This window comes from Vitis riparia, chromosome 14 (assembly GCF_004353265.1).
Source record: "Vitis riparia cultivar Riparia Gloire de Montpellier isolate 1030 chromosome 14, EGFV_Vit.rip_1.0, whole genome shotgun sequence".
Taxonomy (NCBI): domain Eukaryota; kingdom Viridiplantae; phylum Streptophyta; class Magnoliopsida; order Vitales; family Vitaceae; genus Vitis; species Vitis riparia.
In genome coordinates, this window is record NC_048444.1 from 15042641 (window position 1) to 15067195 (window position 24555).

The window sequence follows — 24555 nt, forward strand, 5'->3', positions numbered from 1 at the left end:
TGAAATTTTTGAATGAGCACCAAGCTTTATCCATAAAACAGATAGTCATAAATGCTGACCGACACTTGCCATTATATTTCTTCAATGATCAATATGCAAAAATAATTCCAACTGATTCACCTTAATTATTCCCCAAGGAACTATCCTACATACTATCATGACATAATGAACACTCAATGCTAAGCAATTATCTTGAGTGCATTCCATCAATTTACTACAAATATTAAGATATAAAACAAGAAGAGACTTAATAATTAACAGTAGAAATCAAAACTAAAGAAGCAGTTTTCATAATGGCTAACTGACCATCAGCCAGTCATAAGTTATTTGAGGCAAGCATGCAGCATAAGATCCAACACAACATAATGCAAAGACACTGATATGACAATACCAAAAGATCTAGGATATGGAAAAAGCACTGTGAAGTATTATAGGAAAAACACACAAATACACTCTATATGGACATGGCACCATAAAGTATTAATATACAGAAACCAAACATATTATATCGTAAGAGACCTATTAAAATAAGAAACAATACACTGATATGAACTGAGATAATCAGAAACATATCATGCAGCCCTAGAACAGGCATATAATGTCTGATTTTTCAAAAATGAACTTTCAATTTAGGATATGTAGTGCTAATTAGAAGGCCTGTCCCCCAGGAAAATGGCTAAAGTGCGTGAGGTCTTAAGCTCTCTGGATATTAAGGTGTATTCCAGGAGGAAGAGCAGATGCTCCACAGGTATTTGAGACATGTTGGAATTGGTTTGGAGGTTTAGGGTTTGTGAGGTTTTACCATGAAAATAATTAGTTGGAATACCAAGGGTTTGGGATCAAGGAAAAAGCGAAGGGTGGTTAAAGATTTTCTGAGGTTAGAGAATCCAGATGTTGTGATGATTCAGGAAACAAAATAGGTGGTGTGTGACAGAAGGTTTGTTGGTAGTGTTTGGACGATCAGAAATAAGGAATGGGCGGCTTTTCCGACGTGCGGGGCTTCAGGTGGGATTTTGATTATTTGGGACTCTAAAAAATTGTGCAGCGAGGAGGTGGTAATAGGCTCCTTTTCTATCTCAGTCAAGTTTGCGTTGGATGGATGCGGACCTTTGTGGCTGTCCGCGGTTTATGGCCCAAATAGTTCCTTACTTAGGAAGGATTTTTGGACGGAGATTTTAGACATTTTTGGCCTCTCTTATCCTTTATGGTGGGTGGTGATTTTAATGTCATAAGGAGAAGTTCAGAAAAATTGGGAGGTTCTAGATTAACTTCAAGCAAGAAGGACTTTGATGGTTTTATAAGAGAATGTGAATTGCTTGATCTACCTTTATGGAACGCACCATTCACTAGGTCAAACATGCAAGAGTCTCCCGTATGTAAGAGATTAGATCAGTTTCTTTACTCAAATGAGTGGGAGCATTTCTTTCCTCAAAGCCTTCAAGAAGGTCTTCCTAGATGGACATCGGATCATTGGCCAATAGTTTTGGATACCAACCCTTTCAAGTGAGGCCCAACACCTTTTAGGTTTGAGAATATGTGGTTGCAACATCCTAGTTTCAAGGAGTGCTTTAGAAGTTGGTGGAGAGGTTTTCAAGGAAATGAGTAGGAAGCTCACAAGTTCATGAGGAAATTACAATTTGTTAAGGCCAAATTGAAAGAGTGGAATAAGATTTCTTTTGGAAAGCTAAATGAAAGGAAAAAAAGTATCCTAAATGAAATAGCTAACTTTGATGCCATTGAGCAAGAAGGGGTTCTCACTTCAGAACTTTTAGTTCAAAGAGCTTTAAGAAAAGGGGAGCTAGAAGAATTAATTTTGAGGGAAGAAATTCATTGGAGACGAAAACTAGGGTGAAATGGGTTAAAGAAGGGGATTGTAATTCAAAGTTTTTTCATAAAATGGCTAATGGTAGGCGGAATAGGAAATTTATCAAGGTGTTGGAGAATGAAAGAGGCTTAGTGTTGAATAATTCCGAGAGCATCACAGAGGAGATTTTACTTTACTTTGAAAAGCTCTACTCGAGTCCTCCTGGAGAGTCTTAGAGAGTTGAAGGCTTAGATTGGTCCCTTATATCTAAGGAGAGTGCGTCTAGGTTAAGACTCCCCTTTTACTGAAGAAGAGATTTCTAAGGCCATTTTTCAACTGGATAGGGATAAGGCGCCGGGTCCTGATGGCTTTACCATTGTAGTATTTCAATATTGTTGGAATGTGATCAAGGAGGATTTAGTGAGGGTGTTTGCAGAGTTTCATAGAAACGGGATCATCAATCAAAGTACTAATGCCTCCTTCATAGTTCTGTTGCCCAAAAAAAACATGACAAAGAAAATCTCATACTTTAGACCTATTAGTTTGATCACTGGTCTCTACAAGATAATAGCCAAAGTGCTATCAGGGCGTCTAAGAGGGGTACTACACGAAACTATCCATTCTACTCAAGGTGCTTTTGTTCAAGGGAGACAAATATTGTATGCAGTTCTTATAGCCAATAAGATAGTGGATGAGAAAAGACGATCAAGGGAGGAAGGAGTTGTCTTCAAAATTGACTTTGAAAAAGCTTACAACCACGTGAGTTGGGATTTTTTGGATCATGTGTTGGAGAAGAAGGGGTTTAGTCCTAGATGGAGGAAATGGGTGAGAGGTTGTTTGTCCACAGTTTCTTTTGTAGTCTTAGTGAATGGAAACACTAAAGAGTGGGTCAAGGCAACTATAGGTTTAAGACAAGGCGACCCTTTATCCCCTTTTTTGTTTACTTTAGTCGCAGATATACTGAGCACGATGTTATTGAGAGCAAAGGAAAGAAATTCGTTAGAGGGTTTCAGGGTGGGTAGGAACAGAACAAGGGTGTCCCATTTGCAATTTCCAGATAATACCATTTTCTTTTCTAACACTTGTGAGGAAGAACTGCAGACTCTCAAGAGTTTATTGCTAGTGTTTAGGCATATTTTTGGGCTTAAGGTTAACCTCGACAAGAGGAATCTTTTTGGCATCAATCTTGATCAGAATCATCTTTCTAGGTTGGCCGAGTTGCTTGATTGCAAGGCTTCTGATTGGCCTATACTCTACCTGGGTCTTCCTTTGGGAGGGAACCCTAAGGCTTACTTATTTTTTGGAGGTAGGATAACTCTTATCCAATCTTGCCTTACCCACATGCCTAGCTACTTTCTCTCCTTGTTTAAGATACCCGCTTCAGTGTTTGCAAAAATTGAGAGATTGCAAAGGGATTTTTTATGGTCAGGGGTTGGGGAAGGTAAAAGAGATCATCTTGTTAGTTGGGATGTAGTGTGTAATTCGAAGGCAAAAGGGGGATTGGGATTTGGGAAGATTTCTCTAAGGAATCTCGCTTTCTTAGGGAAATGGTTGTGGAGGTACCCTAGGGAGAGTTCAGCTCTGTGGCATCAGGTTATTTTAAGCATTAATGGGTCACATTCCAATGGTTGGGATGCCAACACTATAGTCAGATGGTCACATTGTTGTCCTTGGAAGGCTATTGCACAAATCTTTCAGGAGTTTTCCAAGTATACTCGGTTTGTGGTAGGCGATGGGGAAAGAATTCGGTTATGGGAAGACTTTTGGTGGGGGGACCAACCAACCTTTGGGATCCCAATATTCAAGACTATTTAGAGTAGTCACGGATAAAAGTATTCCTATATCTTCAATTCTCGGTACTACTCGTCCCTTCTCTTGGAACTTTAATTTCCGTCGTAACCTTTCCAATTATAAGATAGAAGATTTAGAAGGCCTCATGCGGTCATTTGATTGTCTGCATTTATCACCATCGGTTTCAAATGCGAGATCCTAGTCTTTATCTTCTTCAGGGCTTTTTACAATCAAATCTTTCTTTCTTGCCTTATCCCAATTTTCTGGTGCTTCTCCAGTTTTCCCTACTAAGTTCATTTGGAATTCTCAAGTCCCTTTCAAAGTCAAGTCTTTTGTCTGGTTAGTGGCACACAAGAAAATAAATACTAATGACTTGCTACAATTGAGAAGAGCCTACAAAGCTCTTAGTCCTGACATTCGTAAGTTGTGCATGAAGCATGGAGAATCAGTAGATCATCTTTTCCTACATTGCTCTTTGACTATGGAGTTGAGGCACAAATTATTTCAGTTAGGCAAGATGGATTAGGTTTCCTCGATGAGCATTTCTGACATGTTCATCAATTACAAGGGTTTTGGTTTATCTAAGAGAGGGATAGTTTTGTGGCAAGCTGCGTGCATTGCTTTAATTTGGGTTGTGTGGCAAGAAAAAAATGCGAGGATATTTGAGGATAAAGCAAGGAATTCAAAGAATCTTTGGGATTCTATTCATTTCCTTGCTTCTCTTTGGGCTTTTTGTTCCAAGGTTTTTAAGGGGATCCCCCTTAATGTGTTACGACTTGATTGGCTAGCAGTGTAATTCCAATGAGGTGGTCTAATTTAGAGAGTTTGTTTGTTTTTACATTGTTTTTTTCCTTATTTTTGTATTCTTGTAGTTTAGTTTTTCTTTGGCGGGAGGATTCCTCATCCTTCTCTTGTACTTCTTTTTTCTATCAATATATCTCTTTGTCGTTTCCTATAAAAAAAAAAAAAAAAAAAATAGGATATGTAGCACTTCCAGTTTCAACATTTTATTTATTTATTTATTTTTATCAAGAATCCATAGTAGCACTTGTGCATCAAGAATCCATGTTCAAAAAATTTGGTATCAAAACTTCTAAGAAGAAATATTTTTAGAGAAGAACTAGCATCTAACTTAACATACAATTGGATTCCATTCATAATTGATGCTTTGGTAAGGAGCGAATTCAGCTTGTGGAAACTTTTCAACTGGAGAGAATCCTACAAGAGATATAAAACAAAAAAAATGCCACTATTAATAGCTTCTTGGTGAAATGCTCACCCTTCTTAAAATCAAATAACAAGTCAATAAATGCATTTTTTTACCTTTTAACTTATTTTGGCTTGCACTCCCTGATTCAACCAAAACACCACCAACATTCCTTGCAAAATTTGAATCATGTGATAGCCTGAAACATAAAGACATTAATAATTACTAACATACAAACATCACATCTTCAATGAACACAATGAGAACCAAAAAACACATAGATAGCCATAGACAATTATTGTTGGATCATCAATTACATGGAAGAGTTTCCATAAGATGCATAATGAACCCTATAGGTGTCTAGAGAACTTCATACTTTTTTATATAGTGCTACTAAAAGCTAACAACTGTGATAGAATCAGAAGATCTATATCAAAATTTCCTAATTTAATTTATTGATGGTCTGTCCCCCAGGAAAATGGCCAAAGTGCGAGAGGTATTATGCTCTCTTGACATTAAGGTGTATTCTAGGAGGAAGAATAGAGGCCCCACAGGTTATTGAGACTTGTTGGTTTTGGCTCGGAAGGTTAGGGTCTTTGTGTTTTCCCATGAAAATTATTAGTTGGAACGTTAAGGGTTTGGGTTCAAGGAATAAGCGTAGGATGGTTAAAGATTTTCTTAGGTCAGAGAATCCGGATGTTGTGATGATTCAGGAAACAAAAAAGGAGAATTGTGATAGAAGGTTTGTGGGTAGTGTCTGGACGATCAGAAATAAGGATTGGGTTGCTCTTCCGGCGTCTGGGGCATCAGGTGGGATTTTGATCATCTGGGATTCAAAAAATCTGCGTAGAGAGGAGGTGGTAATAGGATATTTCTCGGTCTCAGTCAAGTTTTCTTTGGACGGTTGTGGACCTCTTTGGATTTCTGTTGTTTATGGTCCAAATAGTCCCTCACTTAGGAAGGATTTTTGGGTGGAACTTTTTGACATATATGGATTAACTAACCCGCTATGGTGTGTGGGCGGTGATTTTAATGTCATAAGGAGAAGCTTAGAAAAAATGGGGGGTTCTAGCCTAACTCCAAGCATGAGGGACTTTGATAGTTTTATTAGAGAATGTGAGTTGCTTGACCCACCTCTTCAGAATGCTTCATTCACTTGGTCGAATATGCAAGAGTCTCCCGTGTGCAAAAGATTGGACCGTTTTCTCTACTCAAATGAGTGGGGGTTGCTCTTCCCCCAAGGCCTTCAAGAAGCCTTAATCAGAAGGACATCGGATCACTGGCCAATTGTTATGGATACCAACCCGTTTATGTGGGGGCCAACACCTTTTAGGTTTGAGAATATGTGGTTACAACACACTAATTTCAAGGAGAACTTTAGAGATTGGTGGAGTGGGTTTCAAGGAAACGGATGGGAAGGTCATAAGTTCATGAGGAGACTTCAATATGTTAAAGCTAAATTGAAGGAGTGGAATAAGTTTTCTTTTGGAGAGCTTAAAGAAAAGAAAAAAAGTATTCTCAATGATTTAGCTAACTTTGACGCCATTGAGCAGGAAGGGGGTCTCAATCCTAATTTGTTAAGCCAAAGAGCCTCAAGAAAAGGGGAGCTAGAGGAATTAATATTGAGAGAGGAAATTCATTGGAGACAAAAAGCCAAAGTGAAATGGGTCAAGGAAGGGGATTGCAACTCTAAGTTTTATCATAAAGTGGCTAATGGCAGGCGGAATAGGAAATATATCAAGGAGTTGGAGAATGAGAGGGGCTTAGTGCTGAAGAATGCCGAGAGTATCACAGAGGAGATCTTACATTACTTTGAAAAGCTTTACACAAATCCTATAGGAGAGTCTTGGGGTGTTGAAGGATTAGATTGGTCCCCTATTTCAGAAGAGAGTGCATTAAGGTTAGACTCCCCTTTCACCGAAAAAGAGATTTCTAAGGCCATTTTTCAGTTGGATAGGGACAAGGCTCCGGGGCCATATGGCTTTACTATTGCCGTATTCCAAGAGTGTTGGGATGTGATTAAGGAGAAGTTGGTGAGAGTGTTCGCTGAATTTCATAGGAGCGGAATTATCAATCAAAGCACTAATACCTCTTTCATTGTTCTAATACCCAAAAAGAGTTTGTCAAAGAGAATATCAGACTTTAGACCCATTAGTTTGATCACTAGTCTCTACAAGATAATAGCCAAAGTGCTCTCAGGGCATCTAAGAGGGGTTCTACATGAGACCATCCACTATACTCAAGGTGCTTTTGTTCAAGGGAGACAAATATTGGACGCGGTTCTTATAGCGAATGAGATAGTGGACGAGAGAAGACGGTCAGGGGAGGAAGGCGTCGTATTCAAAATAGACTTTGAAAAGGCATACGATCACGTGAAGTGGGATTTTTTGGATCATGTGTTAGAAAAGAAGGGGTTCAGTCCTAGATGGAGGAAATGGATGAGTGGATGTTTATCTTCGGTATCTTATGCAATCTTGATGAATGGTAGTGCTAAAGGGTGGGTTAAGGCATCAAGAGGATTAAGACAAGGCGACCCTTTATCCCCTTTTTTGTTTACTTTAGTCGCAGATGTACTGAGTAGGATGCTTATGAGAGCTGAGGAAAGAAATTTGATGGAGGGTTTCAGGGTGGGTAGGAATAGAACTAGGGTGTCCCATTTGCAATTTGCTGATGACACCATATTCTTTTCTAACTCAAGGGAGGAAGAGCTGCAGACTCTGAAGAGTCTTTTGTTAGTGTTTGGGCACATTTCTGGGCTCAAGGTCAATCTTAACAAGAGTAGTATTTATGACATCAATCTTGATCAGGTTCATCTTTCAAGATTGGCTGTGATGCTTGATTGTAAGGCATCCGGATGGCCTATTCTCTATCTGGGTCTCCCTTTGGGCGGGAACCCTAAGGCGTGTGGCTTTTGGGATCCAGTGATCGAGAGAATCTAAAGTAGATTAGATGGGTGGCAAAAGGCCTACTTATCCTTCGGGAGGAGGATAACTCTTATCCAATCTTGTCTTACCCATTTGCCAAGTTACTTCCTTTCCTTATTCAAAATTCCTGCTTCAGTGGCTGCAAAAATCGAGAGGTTGCAAAGGGATTTTTTATGGTTAGGGGTTAGGGAAGGCAAAAGGGATCATTTAGTGAGGTGGGATGTGGTGTGCAAACCGAAGACAATAGGGGGTTTGGGTTTGGGGAATATTTCTTGGAGGAATCTCGCTCTTCTAGGGAAATGGTTATGGAGGTATCCTAGAGAGGGTTCAGCTCTTTGGCATCAGGTCATTTTAAGCATTTATGGTTCACACTCTAATGGTTAGGATGCTAACACTTTAGTCAGATGGTCACATCGCTGTCCTTGGAAGGCTATTGCTCAAGTCTTTCAGGGGTTTTCTTTGATTACTCGGTATGCGGTAGGAAACGGGGAAAGAATTCGGTTCTGGGAAGATTTGTGGCGGGGGACCAACCTTTGGGAACCCAATATCCAAGACTATTTAGAGTAGTCGTGGATAAAAACATTTCTATTTCTTCAGTTCTCGGTCCATCTTGGCCTTTCTCGTGGAATTTGAATTTCCGCCATAACCTATCAGATTCTGAGATTGAGGACTTAGAAGGCCTCATGCGGTCTCTTGATGATTTGTATCTCTCTCCTTCGGTCCAAGATGCCAGATTATGGCCATTATCCTCTTCAGGGCTTTTTTCAGTCAAATCCTTTTTTTTAGCATTATCTCAATCTTCTGGATCTCCTCAGAATTTTCCTTCAAAGTTTGTGTGGAATTCTCAAGTTCCTTTCAAAGTGAAGTCCTTTGTCTGGTTAGTGGCACACAAGAAGGTGAATACTAATGACATGTTACAAGTGACCCTACAAAGCCCTTAGTCCTGATATTTGTATCCTGTGCATGAAGCACGGGGAATCAGCAGATCACCTTTTTCTTCATTGTTCCTTGACGATTGGGTTGTGGCACAGGTTATTTCAGTTAGCTAAGATGGATTGGGTTTCCCCAAGGAGCATATATGACATGATGTCCATCAAATTTAAAGGCTTCGGTAATTCTAAGAGAGGGATAGTTTTGTGGCAAGCTGCGAACATAGCTCTAATTCGGGTTGTGTGGTGGGAAAGAAACGCAAGGATTTTCGAGGATAAAGCAAGGAATTCAGAGTTCCTTTGGGACTCTATTGTTTTCCTTGCTTCCCTTTGGGTTTTCTGTTCCAAGGCATTTAAGGGGACTCCCCTTAATGTGATTCAGTTGGATTGGATAGCGGTGTGTACTTCATAGGGATTGGTCCTTAGTGGGAGTTCGTTTGTTTTATGTGTATTTTCCTGTAATTTAGTTGTCTTTGGTGGGAGGATTTCTCATCCTTCTTCTTGTACTTCTTTTTTATATTAATATATCTTTGTGGCGTTTCTAATCAAAAAAAAAAAATTCCTAATTTACGTTGAATATGATCCAACAACTATGCATGACTTCCACACCAGAGCACAGACAACAACAATTTCTGATGTTATAAGCACCAAAACAAATTCTAGTTGCTCCTGCGATCCACACCAGAGAGGTAATGTGCTCTCAGCAAGCCTAAAGTTAAGGTTTTCAACCCCACAAAGTTTGAAGAAGGCATTAAGCACCTGAATAAAAAAATAAAAAAGCTTATTGATTTGATTCCAAGGAAGTCAAAAACTATATAGCTTAGCTTGTGTTCTGGGAGAATCTAGTCATTTAATCAGCTCATAACAATCTTTGTAAAGTGAAGAGCAAAGCTTCTACCCATGGTTGATGTTAGAATCATTAGTTTCTTAGTTTATAATAGCTTTACTAAGCTTAATTCTGCCAGGTGTATTTTATTTTATTTTTAAGCAAATGATGTGACAATATCATATAGAAAGCGCTAAAGGAAATAGCACACCAAGTGCACAAGACATCTACAACATGGGCCAAAAGGCATAACCAAAAAAGAGGGAACACAAAATACCTACTTCCTCAACGAGAACCTAACCAATCAACTAAAGACTTATACCTTTGTCTATGTACAACTTAATCCACCAAAAGAAATTGCTAAGAAAAGTGCCTTTGAGGCCTTGCTTAGATCATTTTTAAATGATTTTCGATTCCTTTCCTTTCATATTATCTAAAAACCGAATATGAAAACAGCTCCTCAAATCTTCTTTCGCCCCACAAAGGAGTCATGTCAACCTAAGAGAATCTCTTTGACCAAGGAAGAAATAAAGCAAAAAACCAAATAAAGAGAACAACAATTGTCATAAAACCTTTGTCTTGGCACAGTGAAGAACAATATGATAAATGGATTCTTCATCAATTTTACAAAGAAAGAATCTATTAACCAACAACCATCCTCTTTTTCTAGAACTAGTTTAAAATCAACACCTTACCCCAACTAGCCTCCTAGGACCCAAGCAAAAAACTTCACCTTATATGGAACCTAGGAATTCCAAATTCTCCTCAATGGAAAAGGAATTGAACACTCACCAACAAGCAAGATCCTATTATGTTGATGATGCAAACTAGTATCTCACAAGAGGTTACAATAATACAAACCCGAGTTGATTGTTATAAAAAGCTATAATGGCGGTGGAGTCACCCAAAGGGAGATGTTAGTTTGGTGTTGAATTGAAATCTTTTGAGATTTCAATAGAGAAGGTCAAAGGGAAGTTGTTTGGGAAGATTTGTGAAAGGGGTCGAGGTTTTTCTGCTTGGATTAGGTTTGGAGGTAAGGGTTTAGCTTTGCTGGTGGAAAATGTCGAGGTTTGCTATGTTGATAAGGAGGGGAAACCCTTAGAATGGATTGAGTGGACAGTGGAAGAAGTTATAAATTGGAGTTGCATAGAAATAGAGTCGGATGGTTTCTGTTTGCATAGCAACCTCAATGGAAGAGAAGAGATTCTCTTTAGTTTTCCCTAAAGGATAAGGTTTTCTAGGGGGTTGGAAGTTGTTGTCCAACAAGCTAAGGAGTCTAAGTGTCTCCCCTATTCGCAAAGAGCAAAGAGGGGCCTTATGTAGCTCCTAAGAAAGTACAAGGCTCCTATGACCATGGGGTTAGAAAAGTGGGTTGTGTCCAAAGTTAAGAGTAGAGAAGTAATATCATTTAGACTCAGATTGAAAGGGAGATAGTTGATAAGAATTTAGAAGTTCTAAATCGTAATCTTGTGGGCAGTTAGGAGGGGCCTTCTGATATGATTCTGGATCTCACAACTTAGAGGAATTGGGCTTTGCACAATTAGCACCTCAAAGGGAACCTTCAGTTGCCCTTATTAGGGGACGAACCCTCATAATTTTTGAGTTTGAATCTGGTGGTGCCTTGTGTCTAGGAAGCGTGGGTAAGGGTTTTTGGCAATTGATGAAAAGACAACAATGCGTCGGAATTTGCAATGGGTTAGAATTCTAATGAATTTCAAGGGGTGGAAGGCACCTAGCTCACTGCAGGTGGTGGTGGGAGACTCCTGTTTTGCGGTCCAACCATAGAGGGAGATTCCTCTTTAGAGGAGTGAAGGGGTGTCCTCCATGATCTTTAGCGATAGGCAAGTAGAAGAAGATGGCAGGGAATGGCCATGTGTTGAAGCGAGAATAAAAAAAGGTAGTTGGACAAGTGTCAAACAAAGTTTCATTTTCTTCTAGCAAAGATGTGGGTGGTTCCAAACTTGGTACTTGTTGTGCAGAGTTGCGACAAGTCAGGTCCTCAGGTGTGCTAGACTTCATCCCTTCAACTTCTGCAAATGGGCTTTGTGGGTTTGAAGTTGAGGATGGGGACCTTGGTAGCTGTTGTTTAGATGTCTAATGCTTACAGGCCATGTTAGGCCTAGTAGAGGTCATAGGGGGCAATAATAGTGTTATAGGGAAGGCCCAGTTGTCTTCTAATAAGTTAGGCCTAGGTCACCCAAAGAAACTGAGCAGTTTTGGGCTTGGCCACTCTAAGCCCAAGCCTATAGATTCTTCTAGAGATGAGAGAACACGGGGGAGACATTGCTTTGTTCCCTCTTGCAGTTCATCGTAGGGCAACAACATCTTGGATCCCTGTGCTTCAAAAATGGGTAGCCCGGATGTGGGGATGGAGTCGACTAATGAAGAATCCCTTAACGCCAAAGCCAACAAGTTCAAAGGTACGGATTCTAGGGCTTTTTCTTCTTTGGGGGAGGGTCTTCTTCTTCTTCTTCTTTTCCTTTCTCAATGGTGGAACTCCTTGTTTAGGGGAGAGGGTGAAATGTGGACTTGGAGAGAGAGAGTGGAAAGGAAAAGTGGATTTCTTTAGTTAGGATTGAGTTGAAAAAGGGTGTCGTTCCAATGAGGGGCCCTTTTAGGATGGTTCTTCTAGATGGAACAACAAGGGTCTTCCCTAAAAAAATTTCCTCTCTAGTGGAGTGTAGAGAGAGATCAAAGGACCAACATGCTATAGATTCCACACAAAGAAGTGCTTCCAATCATCAAGACAGATGTTTTGCCTTCAAATAAGGCCTTTAACACTTTAGCATACTTCAGTAGATTTCTAGGATTTCCAATCAAGGGTTTCAAAGAGGAAATTTGGTGCCTATTGAGGAAAATGGAGGCAAAAATTGGTTATGGTGCTTCAAACACAGGGCTGAAGAAGAATAAGTCTCCCATTTCTTGGTTTGAGAGAGATTTACAAAGATTGAATTGCTCGGTCAACTATGGAGCTTTTGTCAAAGTGGTTAGGAGGGGCAGAAAAATTAATTAGGATTTGGTTTCGATTGACTGATGAAGTTAAAAATTCTCTCTTAGAATGTGAGAGGGGCCAATGGTGGTGAGAAAAGAAAATTGATCAAGTTGTGATTAGGCTGCAAAAGGCTTATGCAATATTGTCTACTTGAAACCAAAGTGCAAGAGATGTCACTACAAATGGTTAGAAGTTTGGGAGTTCATAGGTTGTTGGACTAGGGAGCAGTGGAAGCTCATGGAGCTTCAAGGGGCATTTTGGTCTTTTGGGACAATAGGGTTTTAGAGTTACTGTATATGGAGTGTAGAGGTTTCTCCATCTCTTGCCATTTTAGGAATTGTAAGGATGGCTTTGTTTGGATGTTTACTTGTGTCTACGAGCCTATTTTGAGAGGAGAGAGAAGTCTTCTAAGAAGAGCTCATAGCTATCAGAGGCTTATAGGGAGACCTATGGGACTTCCATTCTATCAGATTTCCTGGGGAGAGAAGGAATTGCTTAAGCTCTTTGTAGAAATGAGATGTTTTTAGGATTTTATTGAGGAGTTCTATTTGAGGGACCTACCTTTGTATGGAGGTCTGTATATGTGGAGTGAAGGCTTGAATTCTTAGTCAGCCACGAGGTTGGACTGTTTTTTTGGTCTCAGAAGAGTTCGGGAGCACTTTTTTGGCCTTTCTCAATTTGTGCTTCCAAAGCCTATTTCAAATCATTGCCCCATTGTCCTTGAGAGGGAAAGAATCAATTTGGGCAAAACACCCTTTAGATTTGAGAATATGTGGCTTAAGGTTGAGGGCTTTAAAGATCTCATTAGATCTTGGTCGGTAGGGTATGATGTTTGTGGTTCTTTAAGTGAAATTAAAGGCCCTCAAAAAGGATCTTAAGGTGTGGAATAAAGAAGTTTTTGGGAATGTTTCTTTTAACAAGGCAAAGGCTCTCCCTCTCTTTCTCTTCAACTTTTGGGATTCTAAAGAGAGAGTTTCTCCTCTCTCAACTGAGGAGAAAGAGGCTAGAATGGGTGGCCTTGGAGCAATATAAAAAATGGGTTGTAATGGAAGAAATCTCCTAAAGACCAAAATCTAGACAAACCTGGTTAAGGGAGGACGACAAGAATATTAAATTCTTCCATAAGATGGTCAATACTCGTAGTAGAAGAAATTTGATGACCAAAGTGAGTTAATGATGCTAATCTAACGAAGATTGACAAGATTAAGGACGGGGTGTGCAATGCTTTTCCTGCTCTCTTTTTCAGTCAGGAGACTAGAGACCGACTATCAAGGGCTTGTGTTTTGATGTGTTAGGGAGTGATAGTTCCAGGAGATTAGAGGAGCCTTTTTCTGAGGGGGAAGTTTTTGTTGCTCTTTCCAATCTTAACAGGGATAAGGCCCTAGGTCCAGATGGTTTTACCATGGTTCTTTGATAGTTTTGTTGGGACTTTGTTAAGCCTAAGATTATGGGTTTTTTTAGGGGGTTTTTTAGGGACTTTTTCACTCATGGCCCTTTCCAAAGAAGCTTAAATACCACCTTTTTAGTATTGATACCTAAAAAAGGTGGGGCAAAGGATTTAAAAGACTTACAAACCTATTAGTCTTGTAGGAGGGTTGCACAAATTGCTTGCTAAAGTGTTAGCTAATAAGCTTAAGAAAGTGGTGGGAAAGGTGGTTTCAGATTTTCAACATTCTTTCATAGAGGGTAGACAGATTCTAACAATTCTCATAGCTAGTGAAACCATTGACTCAAGATCAAAAAGCAACTTGTTTGGCTTAGTCCTAAATATGGATATTAAAAAGGCTTATGACCATGCTAATTGAGATTTCTTATTGGTCATCATGTCTAAAATAGGGTTTGGGCAAAGGTGGATAAGATGGATAAAATGATGCATTTCCATGGCAACCTTTTTCGTTCTCATTAATGGCACTCCATATGTTTCTTCAAGAGTTCTAGGGTGGGTTGAGGTAGGGGAACCCTCTATCCCTTAACTTGTTCATTTTGGTATGGAAGCTCTTAATAAGTTATTGACTAGGGCACAGAGTAGGGGCCTCATTACAAGGAAGAAGGAATGGAGAGGAGTTGGAAGTGTCTCTTCTCTTGTTCATCGATGATACTTTGATTTTTTGTGCCATCAATCCTATTCAATTGAAATATTTGAGTTGGGTGATATGTGGTTTGAGGCAATCTCTGGCCTAAAAATTAATCTAGAGAAGACCGAGATTATTCTTATTGGGGGAGTAGCTAATGTGGAGGATTTAGCCTTAGTGTTAGGTTATAGAATAGGGAACCTACCCACTTCCTATTTAGGTCTTCCCTTGGGAGCCCCCTTTAACTCTTCCATGGTGTGGGATGTAGTGGAGGAGAGAGATTTCGGAAAAGACTTGTGATGTGGAAAAGGAAATTTCTTTCTAAGGGTTGGAGATTCACTCTTGTCAAAAGCGCTTTACAAATCTTCCAATATATTTCATGTCCTTGTTTGTCATCCCAAATAAGGTCAGTACAAGACTTGAGAAGATCCAAAGAAACTTTTTATGGAGAGGTGGGGCTTTTGAGAAAAGGTCTCATTTGGTTAATTGGAATCTAATGCACTTAGGAAAGAAGGATGAGGGTCTCAAAATTCGCAACCTTTCTATCCTTGACAAAGCTTTGCTTGGCAAGTGGAATTAGAAATTTTCTATATAAAGGGATCCCTTATGGAAACAAATTATAATAGGGAAGTACAGTAAGGAGGACAAGGGGTGATGTTCGAGAGTGGTGAGAGGCGGCTATAGAGTGGGGCTATGGAAAGCCATTAAACACAAATGGGAGGCGATAAAAAGTAGGTCTCACTTTTTACTTGGAAATGGGAGAAAGGTTAAATTCTGGAAAGACTTGTGGTGCAAGGATCAAACTTTGAAAGTAGTCTTTCTGAATTTATTTTCCATGGCCTCTTGTCCATGGAAGCATCTTGGTGTAGAATCCTTACTCTCGTCCAACTCAAAAGAAGGGGATGGACTTTCCCGAGTAGATGCTACTTATGCAAAGGTGTGGAAGAAATGACAAGACCACTTGCTTCTTCATTGCTCCAAAGTAAGAATGGTGTGTCACCTAATTTTCTCTCTTTTTGAAGTGGAGTGAGTTATGCATTATTTAGTTAAAGGGCACTTATTGGATTGGCGTGGTTCTTTTGTGGGGGAAAAAAGGAAAAAAATATGGAGGGCTCTATTTTGTTTGATGTGGACTCTTTGGAAGGAGAGAAATAGAATAGCGTTTAATTTTTTGATAGGAAACCACGCGTGAATATATTGATAGAAAAAAGAAGTACGAAAGGAGGATGAGGAATCCTCCCGCCAAAAGAAAAACTAAACAACAAGAAAAAATAACAATACACTAAGCCGTCCCATTGGAACTATTGGATCTACACACTGCTAGCCAATCAAGTTGTAATACGTTAAGGGGGATGCCCTTAAAACCCGCTGAACAAAAAGCCCAAAAGGACGCAAGGAAATGAATGGAATCCCAAAGATTCCCTGAATTCCTAGCTTTGTCCTCAAATATCCTAGCATTTCTTTCCCGCCACACAACCCAGATTAACGTTATACTTGCGTTTTGCCATAGAATTACCCCTCTCTTAGACTTGCCAAATCCTTTGTAATTGATGAACATCATGTCTGAAATGCTTTTTGGAGGTACCCAATCCATCTTGGCTAGCTAAAAAAGTCTGTGCCACAACCCCAACGTCATTGAACAATGGAGGAAGAGATGATCTGCTGATTCTCCTTGCTCCATACACAACTTACATATGTCAGGGCTAAGAGCATTGTGGGGTCTCCTCAATTGTAGCAAGTCATTGGTATTTACCTTCTTGTGTGCCACAAGCCAGACAAAGGCCTTAACTTTGAAAGGGACTTGAGATTTCCAAACAAACTTAGTGAGGAAAAATGGAGATGAATCAGGCATTTGGGACAAGGCTGTAAAGAATAGCGTTTAATGATGTTGAGTAATCTAACCAAGCAATCAAATCTATTTTTTTGTCTACTTATAAGATCTAGGCTAGGGTGTATATAGAGGATCACACAATGTCATTATTAGATTTCATCGATTAGTTGAGCTTAAAGTAAGGAAATGAGGCCTTTTGTTCTTCCCTAGTCACTGTTAGGTGTTTTTTGTATACTTCATGTGTACTTTACTATGCCTCCTTTTAGACGCCTTTAATGCATATTTTCCCCGTTTGCCTATTAAGAAAAAACCTAGCTACATGACAGAATAAAGAGCCTAGACAAAGAATATTCCATTACTAGAATCTATCCAAAAAAAACCACCATATCCTCCCCCTCCTTATTAATTGGCTTTCCTTGCCTCTATAGACAAAACATTCTAAATTGTGCATCTCCCATTCATTTAAAAGCCTAAAAAAACAAGGATTCTAGTGGCTCCCTTCACAAGTCTAGCCCAACAAGTTTGCCACCAACACCTCTTTTCAAATGGTGAAGGCACGAGGGAAGGAGACACACAAAGGCTCCTCACCACACCACCAATCCTTACAAAACTTCACCTTCCTCCTTTTGTCCATAAAAAGGAAAAAAAAAAAAAAGCTCTATTGTCTAAGAAGTCTCACTTCTTCCTAATAGCTTTCCATAATCTGACCCCATATGCATCTCTCACTTCACAAGAGTACCACCCCTTCTTCCTCCCCATATATATCATCTACAACCTCCTTCTAGAGTGCTTCCTTTTTGGAAGCATATCACAAACTTCACTTGCAAATAAGGGCTTTGTTAAGTAAAGAGAGACATGTAACACCTAAAACCCCCTTCCTCTTACATGTGCAAACAATCTACCACTTCACTAGATGTGGTTTTTTCTCTTTAGCTACACATCCCTGTAAGAAATCTCTTTGAAGGTTCTCTACTCTCAATCTAACTTTTCTTAGGATGTTAAACAAAGACATTAAATAGATAAGCGAGCTAAATAATATGCTTTGTATTAGAGTAAGCTTCTCTCCTTTTGAGATATATTTTTCTTTTTTTTCCGTATTGAAAGCCTATTTAAGAACTGCTCTTCCACCCCATCCTAAGCCACCACCAATTTAAAAAGGGCACCCAAAGGAATACCCAAGTAAGTAGTTGGAAATTGTCCCACCCCACAACCAATCTTAGACTCTAACTCCACCACATACTCCACCTTTCCAATTGGAATCAACTCGTTCTTTTCTAAATTTACTTTTAGACCTGAAATGGCTTCAAACCACATTAGCAACCAACATAAGTTGGTAATCTAATATTAAGAAGCCTCACGAAATACAATAGTGTCATTAGCAAAAAGTTGATGGGAAAATTTCAACCCCTCATAGAACTCTTTATCATAAGTGGAACACCTTTGTTTAGCCTCAATGAGTTTTTTACTAAAGCATGTTGCAACTCTTCTTGACTTAACGCACCACCTAGGCCAACACCTAATGCATCTCATGCCACCTCAAAGACTTTTTAAAAATTCGGATGGTTTAAGACAACTACCTTAGTCATTTTGCATTTTATCCCCTCAAATTTTTTTTGAGTGCCTTCATTCCAAGAGAATCTCCCTTTTCTCATGCAATCAATAACTAGAGTCATTATGGTACTAAATCCCTTTTCTCTAACACCAAATGGATGCAGGACAACAGAAGAACATTTTTTTACATAGAAGAGAAATTGGCTAAGAAAGTACTTAATGAGAAGAGAAAAATAAAATTAGATGAAAAATTATGAAAGAACAAGTAAAGCGGCAAAGACAAATTCTTTGAAGATTTTTCAAAACTAGTAATAATACACATTGTTATAATCATCCTTTTTATAAGTAAACGAATACAGTAATCCTAAAAGAAATACAATTTTAATCCTAAATTAAGGTGATAAGAATTGGAACTAAATTAAAATGCTAATTTCAATAAGAATAGAAATCCTAATTTTAAAGCAAATAGGAATCTTAACTTGAGTGCAAATAAGAATCATTCCCATACTCTACATATATTTCCAGAATAAATTTGAAATGAGTGATCTTGATCTCCATCATCATCATAGCAAGAAAGATAGTAGAAAGATTGGAGGATTATTCCTCATTGCATTCTTTGTGGCATCCTAAAAAAAGGAATAAAGACAAAATCTTCAATTTTGTTCACTATTCCCAAGCTAAACAAAGCTTTGTTGTATTTGCTTGTGTGTAGGGTTGAACATTTAAAATTATTTAGAAGTAATAACTTCAATATTATTTTATACATATTAATATGGTCCCACTTTGCATCATAATTGTTTCTTATTACTTACTAGAATACATTTTGTATAGCATGATGCAAAGCATGTCTACAAATTAGGGAGGAAAGAAAAAGGATGAGATATCTTTATAGATAAATAGATGTATGCTTACCTTGTAAAGAAACTTTGAATCTCATCCAGTGACACCAAAATAGCAGATGACTGTGCCAACACATTCACATTCTTGAATCTCACAATAGGAGCCACAACCTTTTCCCGTCCCGGATCTGAGCACATGTATTAAATGCTTTACAATGATAAGAAATAATGGGCCAAGCACTTATCAAGGCTCCAACTAGACCTTGGAAATAAAAAGAGAACAACAAAGTATTGGAAGAGACTACCAATTTCTGTTATATGGTTTTGATGGAAAATGAGGAAAAGGATAACATAAATTAGGGGGATATTCATAGAACTTGAAAGTAATCCTTTTTTTTTTTTTTTTTTTGCAGGGGGAATACAAATAACAAAACATTATCTTATATATATAACAACAATTTATTTGATTAATTGTAAGTATATTAGAATATTTTATTAAACTATTTTAAAATAAAAAGTATAGTAGACAAATAAAAATAATAATGAACAAATCAACATAATAACATGGTCACATATAATGCATATAAAATAACATATGTATGTATGTATGTATGTATTATTACAATATTATTTTTATATATAAACTTTTAATCATATGTTTTACATTGACCTTTTTGTTAGTGAAAACTTAAAAACAAACAAGAGTTTGCAGATTTCATTTTCTAAATAAGTCTTCACTTTTCTTAACAAGAAAAAAGTTTTCCAAACCAAATGCAACTTTATGCACTTTTAAATTCCTTATTCTCTATATAAAAGCGAGAAAAAAATTAAAATAAAATAAAACCACAGAGAGAAAAAAAACTTAATGAGCTTGAACCTTTTTTTTTCCCTAATTCCCTTCACTTTTTCTTTCTTTGCATTTGTCCTCCTTATTCTCTTTTCCCGCAAACTTTACATGATCACTATCAAGCCTAAAAATTATGCATGCATTAATTTTTCTTTCTCTCCGTAAAGGGGAATAAAAATGGAGAACGATCAGAGAAAATTTAGAAGCTCAAACTAATTTTTTTATTATCATACTTTTTTTTTTCCTTTTTGCTTTCCTTTTTTTACTTGTTTTCCATGACTCAAAACAAAGCCTCAAGAAAAAGGTCAGTTTCCCGAAAATTCTGATGAAGCAAATTACTGCAAGCAAATGATGTACTCTTGAGTACAACTTACTTGAACAACCAATCTCCCCAGAAAGGTTGAGTAAACGAACACAAGGATATCCATCAACAACCATGTACATTGACTTCTCAAGATCAGGAACCGACTCTAGAGACCTCATCGCTTCTTCAGCTGTCCAAAGGCAAAACCAATTCGATTCAGAAACACATAATCAAAGTAAGAAACAATAAGAAACATTAACTATAAATATTAGTCTGATAAACAAATAAAAAAAATCATTGAATTTTAAAAGCTAAAGCCCTAGATGTGAAATTTGAACATTTTGCATCAAGAAACCCCAGAACCAATTATTCAATTGCCTCACTAACGGGCTACAGTCCAATATAAAAAATTCCGTCATATTCTGAAATTTGCTTCCTAAAAAAGCTCAAAACAACTAATTATTTGTGTGTTGTATTTAGAAATTGCAGTGTTTAATCGGAAGCTGTAAGTGTACAGCGTGGAGATTGAAGCCAACTCACCAAGGAGAGGAGGATGAAGCTGAGCGACGAAGAAGAGCAGAAGAAGGTAGATGAGGTTGGACTCCATGGCGAAGACGAAGAGATTGTCAGAAACTCAGAAACCCTAAACCATGGCGGGCACGTTCTAGTTCTAGCTCGAAGAACCGAGAAGAGTAAACCCCTCTCCTTATTCTCTCCCGGTTTCTGAATGGTTGACTGACTGATTCAGAGATTTTGGGAGCAAATGCCAAGTTAGGAAATGGTATGTGACTGGCATTTCCCGGTCACCAGTTGTCGATCCATTTTGCTCGTGATGGTTGTTGGGCTAGGCCAGGCCCACCTACGACCTATCTGGTTTCACTGGAGAGTTCAAATGGGTTGGTTTGATAACTCCTCCTCAAAATATATTTTTATAACATAAAACTGACTTAAAAAAGATACTTAATAAAATTTTAATAGAAAATAATTCTTAAATTTATTTTAAAAAATAAATTTGAGATATTTTTAATTATTTTTTGTAGAGTGTTTTGCAAGATAATTAAAAATATAAAATTTATATTAAAAAATCTTTGTATTATATACAAGTATACAGTATTTTTCTAGAGAATGAGTCAAGAATTTAAGATTATTGAAAATTATTTTTAGGTACGTTTGGTAACATTTACAAAAATAAAAAAAAAATTTAATTATTTTTAAAAACAAAATTTTGTTTAAAAACTTGAAATGTATTTTTTTTTAAGCAAAAAGACCTATTTTCATTGAATTTAATCATACCAAAATACCAAAATATGCTTGAGGAAAGCAAGCAACTAACTTTTAGTACAGAGTTTTGTTAGCTACTTGGAAGCTATTTTTTCTTCTCTCTTTCTTATTCGTACAACGAGTTGGTTTTCTTCTTTTATATAGCGATATGTGCGTTGAATTTTCAAATCGGCATTGACGATGATTGCAAATTTTTTGCTAAATTCCAATTCAAAGATCACGAGTTTTATCTACCATATTCAGGTATGGATCTGCGATAGTACCTTTTCGTAAATGGTACTCCAACAAAGAATATTGAATCAAAAGATACCTGCAGGAGGTGCCCGATTGGCAAGTGCCTATTTTTTGTGCTACCAATCACCCCACTCCCTCTCCCTAGTCCCAAGGTTATTTTTGGAGAAGTATAGGACTATGGGTCTTTTCGATGATCTAATGTCTAAAACCCAGTCTAAGCGTTTGACTTTAACCTTCTGTTAAGGTTCAAAGATGCCTAAAGGCACTTGATGATCTTCAAGGCCTGAGGCAGTTAATGGGGTGCACCACATTGTATGGTTGAGATGTTGCCATGTCACTCAAGAGATCAAACCCTCAATAGAAACCACCATTTTTCAAAATGCTCTTTTATTATTGTTCTCTCTCATTCGATGATTGCTTTGCTCCTTAATTGCAGCGTCTCTAATCTGGTAAGGTCTTTTTCACTTTGCATATATTTTGCATTTATTGTTATCAGCATGCTTATATCCATATTCTCAACAATGTCGAAAAGGAAAAGGAAAAAGATGAAGTCATCTAGTTCTATAGAAGAGTTTCAGGCGGAGTTTAACATCCCTATGTTGATCGGGCTTAGGTTTTTAGAGGAGAATGATGTGAATTTGAAAGTAGCCCTGTGGAGGATGAACTGTTTTTACCGAAGGGATACTTCGAGGCAGGTCTAAGGTTGCCCCTTTTTTCATTGTTTAGAGACCTTGCTCACCATTTGCAGCTAGCACCGAACTCGTTTTATGTCAATATCATTCGCTTGATTATGTCTATGGTCGTACTAGACCATATAAAAGGTTTGCATATCTCAGCAAGAGATATCATGTATATTTATCAAGCTAAAAGATCTTGCATTCTGTATGAATGGTACTTGTTCCCTCAGAGTGGCATGGGTGGTTTCATCATTGGTGGTATTTCCACAAACAAAGAGGTAAACCGAGAAATCGTTGTTGTGTCTGGTCATTGGGAGTTTGGGGCTTCCAAACCAGAAGGGCTCCTAAGGGCATCTTGGGTAAATGGCATTCCAAGTAAGTATTTCAAACTTCTATTTCGTGTTTTTGTTGTGGTTTGGGGTTTTTTGCGTTCTTGACAAAAAAAACTTGACTAGAGGATATTGAAGTTCCCACTCTAGAAGATTCACACTAGGAAGAAATTATGGGGTGGTTTCGAATAGACGTTGGATTGCGGGATCAGAAATTATTGTTAAAACCCTCTAAACTTTATGCCACATTTGTATCACATGGGTTGATTTCAATTGTACCTTGTTTATCTTTTATAAAGACTAAAAATGGATCTTCTTTAGAGAAGAAATTTTCTCTTTCGCTTTCTCCTCGAGTTGATGATCGACTAAAGAGGAAAATATGGGCTTCTTCTGTGACAAAAACCTTTTCAAAAGGTAAGTCTCAAAATATAGAATCTAGCACTATGGGTGCCTCTTTGGCTCACAATATTCCAGGCAAGAGTCGATCCAGTGGCCGCGTCACTAGATCCTACATAGGTACTTTAGCGGGTAAAGTACCATTTACATTGTCAACTACCTCGATTGAGTTTACTGACATAGCCGATGAGGGAAAAGGTCCTGTCTAAGAGCCTGGCACTTTAGAGGCACATGCGGCTAAAAGGCGAAGTCTTAAAGAAGTGTTTTCTTCTATTCCATTCCTGTTTAGTCTGAAACAACAAAAATAAATAAACGGCGAATCTATAATTGGCGAGGATCTTCTCCCAACAATCCATGCCTCTAAGCAGTTGTCTTCCCTTGAGGACATTAGAGCCCTTGCTAATATATCTTATTTGGTTATAATGGATAAATCTATTGGCTTGAGTTACCAGGTATCACTTTGTTTGATAATGTAAACTTTCATCTTTGAACCCCCTTATGTTGAAGTACACCTCTTTATTGGTAGACTCTTCAATTTGGCTTAGAAATGTGTCGGCGCCTCACTGCCATGGGTGTAACTCAAATCGACTTAAGAGACCAAGTCAGAAAATCCACTCTATCGACAAGCGAAACATCAAATAAATTGTCTTTGGCTGAGACAAAAGTTACTCATTTGGAAGCTCAAGTCACATTTCTAACCAAAGAGAAAGAAGAACTGAGTGATTTTCTAGAAGACACTCATCATGCAAAGATGATGTATGGGGTTGACTTGTATCAATTACAAGAAAATTGGTTAAAAGATAAAGAAGAGATCCATAGCAAGGTGTTTAACTAACTAACAAATGATCTTTTGGTCTATGATGAACAAAATACAAAATGAGGAATACATGCTTGGATGGAGCGAAGCGCACCTAAAATTAGAAATTAAGACCTTTGATCCACCAGAATTTGGGACTAATAGCAAATCAAATGGTGCTTCTGGCCAATTTTTTTATTAGCAGTACACCTTTGGGTATGGGGTAGACCTTACCAGGTCTAAGATAGAGGTATTCATCATGTTTTTCTTAATTTCTCTTACATGTTCTGCTCATTGGTTGATATCTAATCTCATTATGCTGTTATAGGGATTGGGTTTGGATGATTCATTTGGCTTGGTGAAAGAAACGAAAGTGCCCTCAAATGTGTCTAGTGGTGATAAGCAAGTTCCTACGGAGGTACCTGAAGTTGGTAAGGTTGTGACAAATTCGAGTGTGCCTTATAGAGATATAGGTGATTCGTCAAAGTCAGTTGTTAGACCTTCCTTACAGGATGCAGGTTCATCTTCAAATCCCCCCACGCCATAACCTTCTTGATTATAGGATGATAGTGCATTCTTTTAGCTTAAAATGGAAAAAAACATATAAGTAATTAACTCATAGAGATTATGCATTCTTATATCAGATGTGAACAAATACCTAAATTAGGAAGTTGGAGATATACATCGTAAGCTAACATGCTCAAATTAATTTCCATTCAGGAAATGCCAATTGACAAAAGTCGGATGCAAAAGTCAAAAGTGAGCCTAAAAATATGATAATGGTGTTTTAGAGTTCTTGGAATTTGCATTTAGCACTATCAGATAGTGTAATTTCGTGTTTACTCAGATCAGTGAATTGGATTATATTATTTAAAGTACTATAGCAACTAGAAATGATAAAAAGTAGTTGTACTATATCACAATT

The 24555-nt window shown here is 38.0% G+C and overlaps 1 protein-coding gene across 1 annotated transcript in view; it reads right to left on the minus strand.

The window, feature by feature from the left end:
• Positions 1–20657, minus strand: part of LOC117931251 (nicastrin) — a 46349-nt gene extending 25692 nt beyond the window's left edge. Inside the window, exons 1-5 of the mRNA XM_034852187.1 lie at positions 20458–20657; positions 19988–20107; positions 18840–18954; positions 4919–5001; positions 4737–4813 (exon numbers count right to left, since the gene is read on the minus strand). Of these exons, the coding sequence (XP_034708078.1) occupies positions 4737–4813; positions 4919–5001; positions 18840–18954; positions 19988–20107; positions 20458–20524 (462 nt within the window). The 5' untranslated portion in view covers positions 20525–20657. The remainder of the gene's footprint in view (positions 1–4736; positions 4814–4918; positions 5002–18839; positions 18955–19987; positions 20108–20457) is intronic.
• Between the last annotated feature and the right edge of the window lie 3898 nt (positions 20658–24555).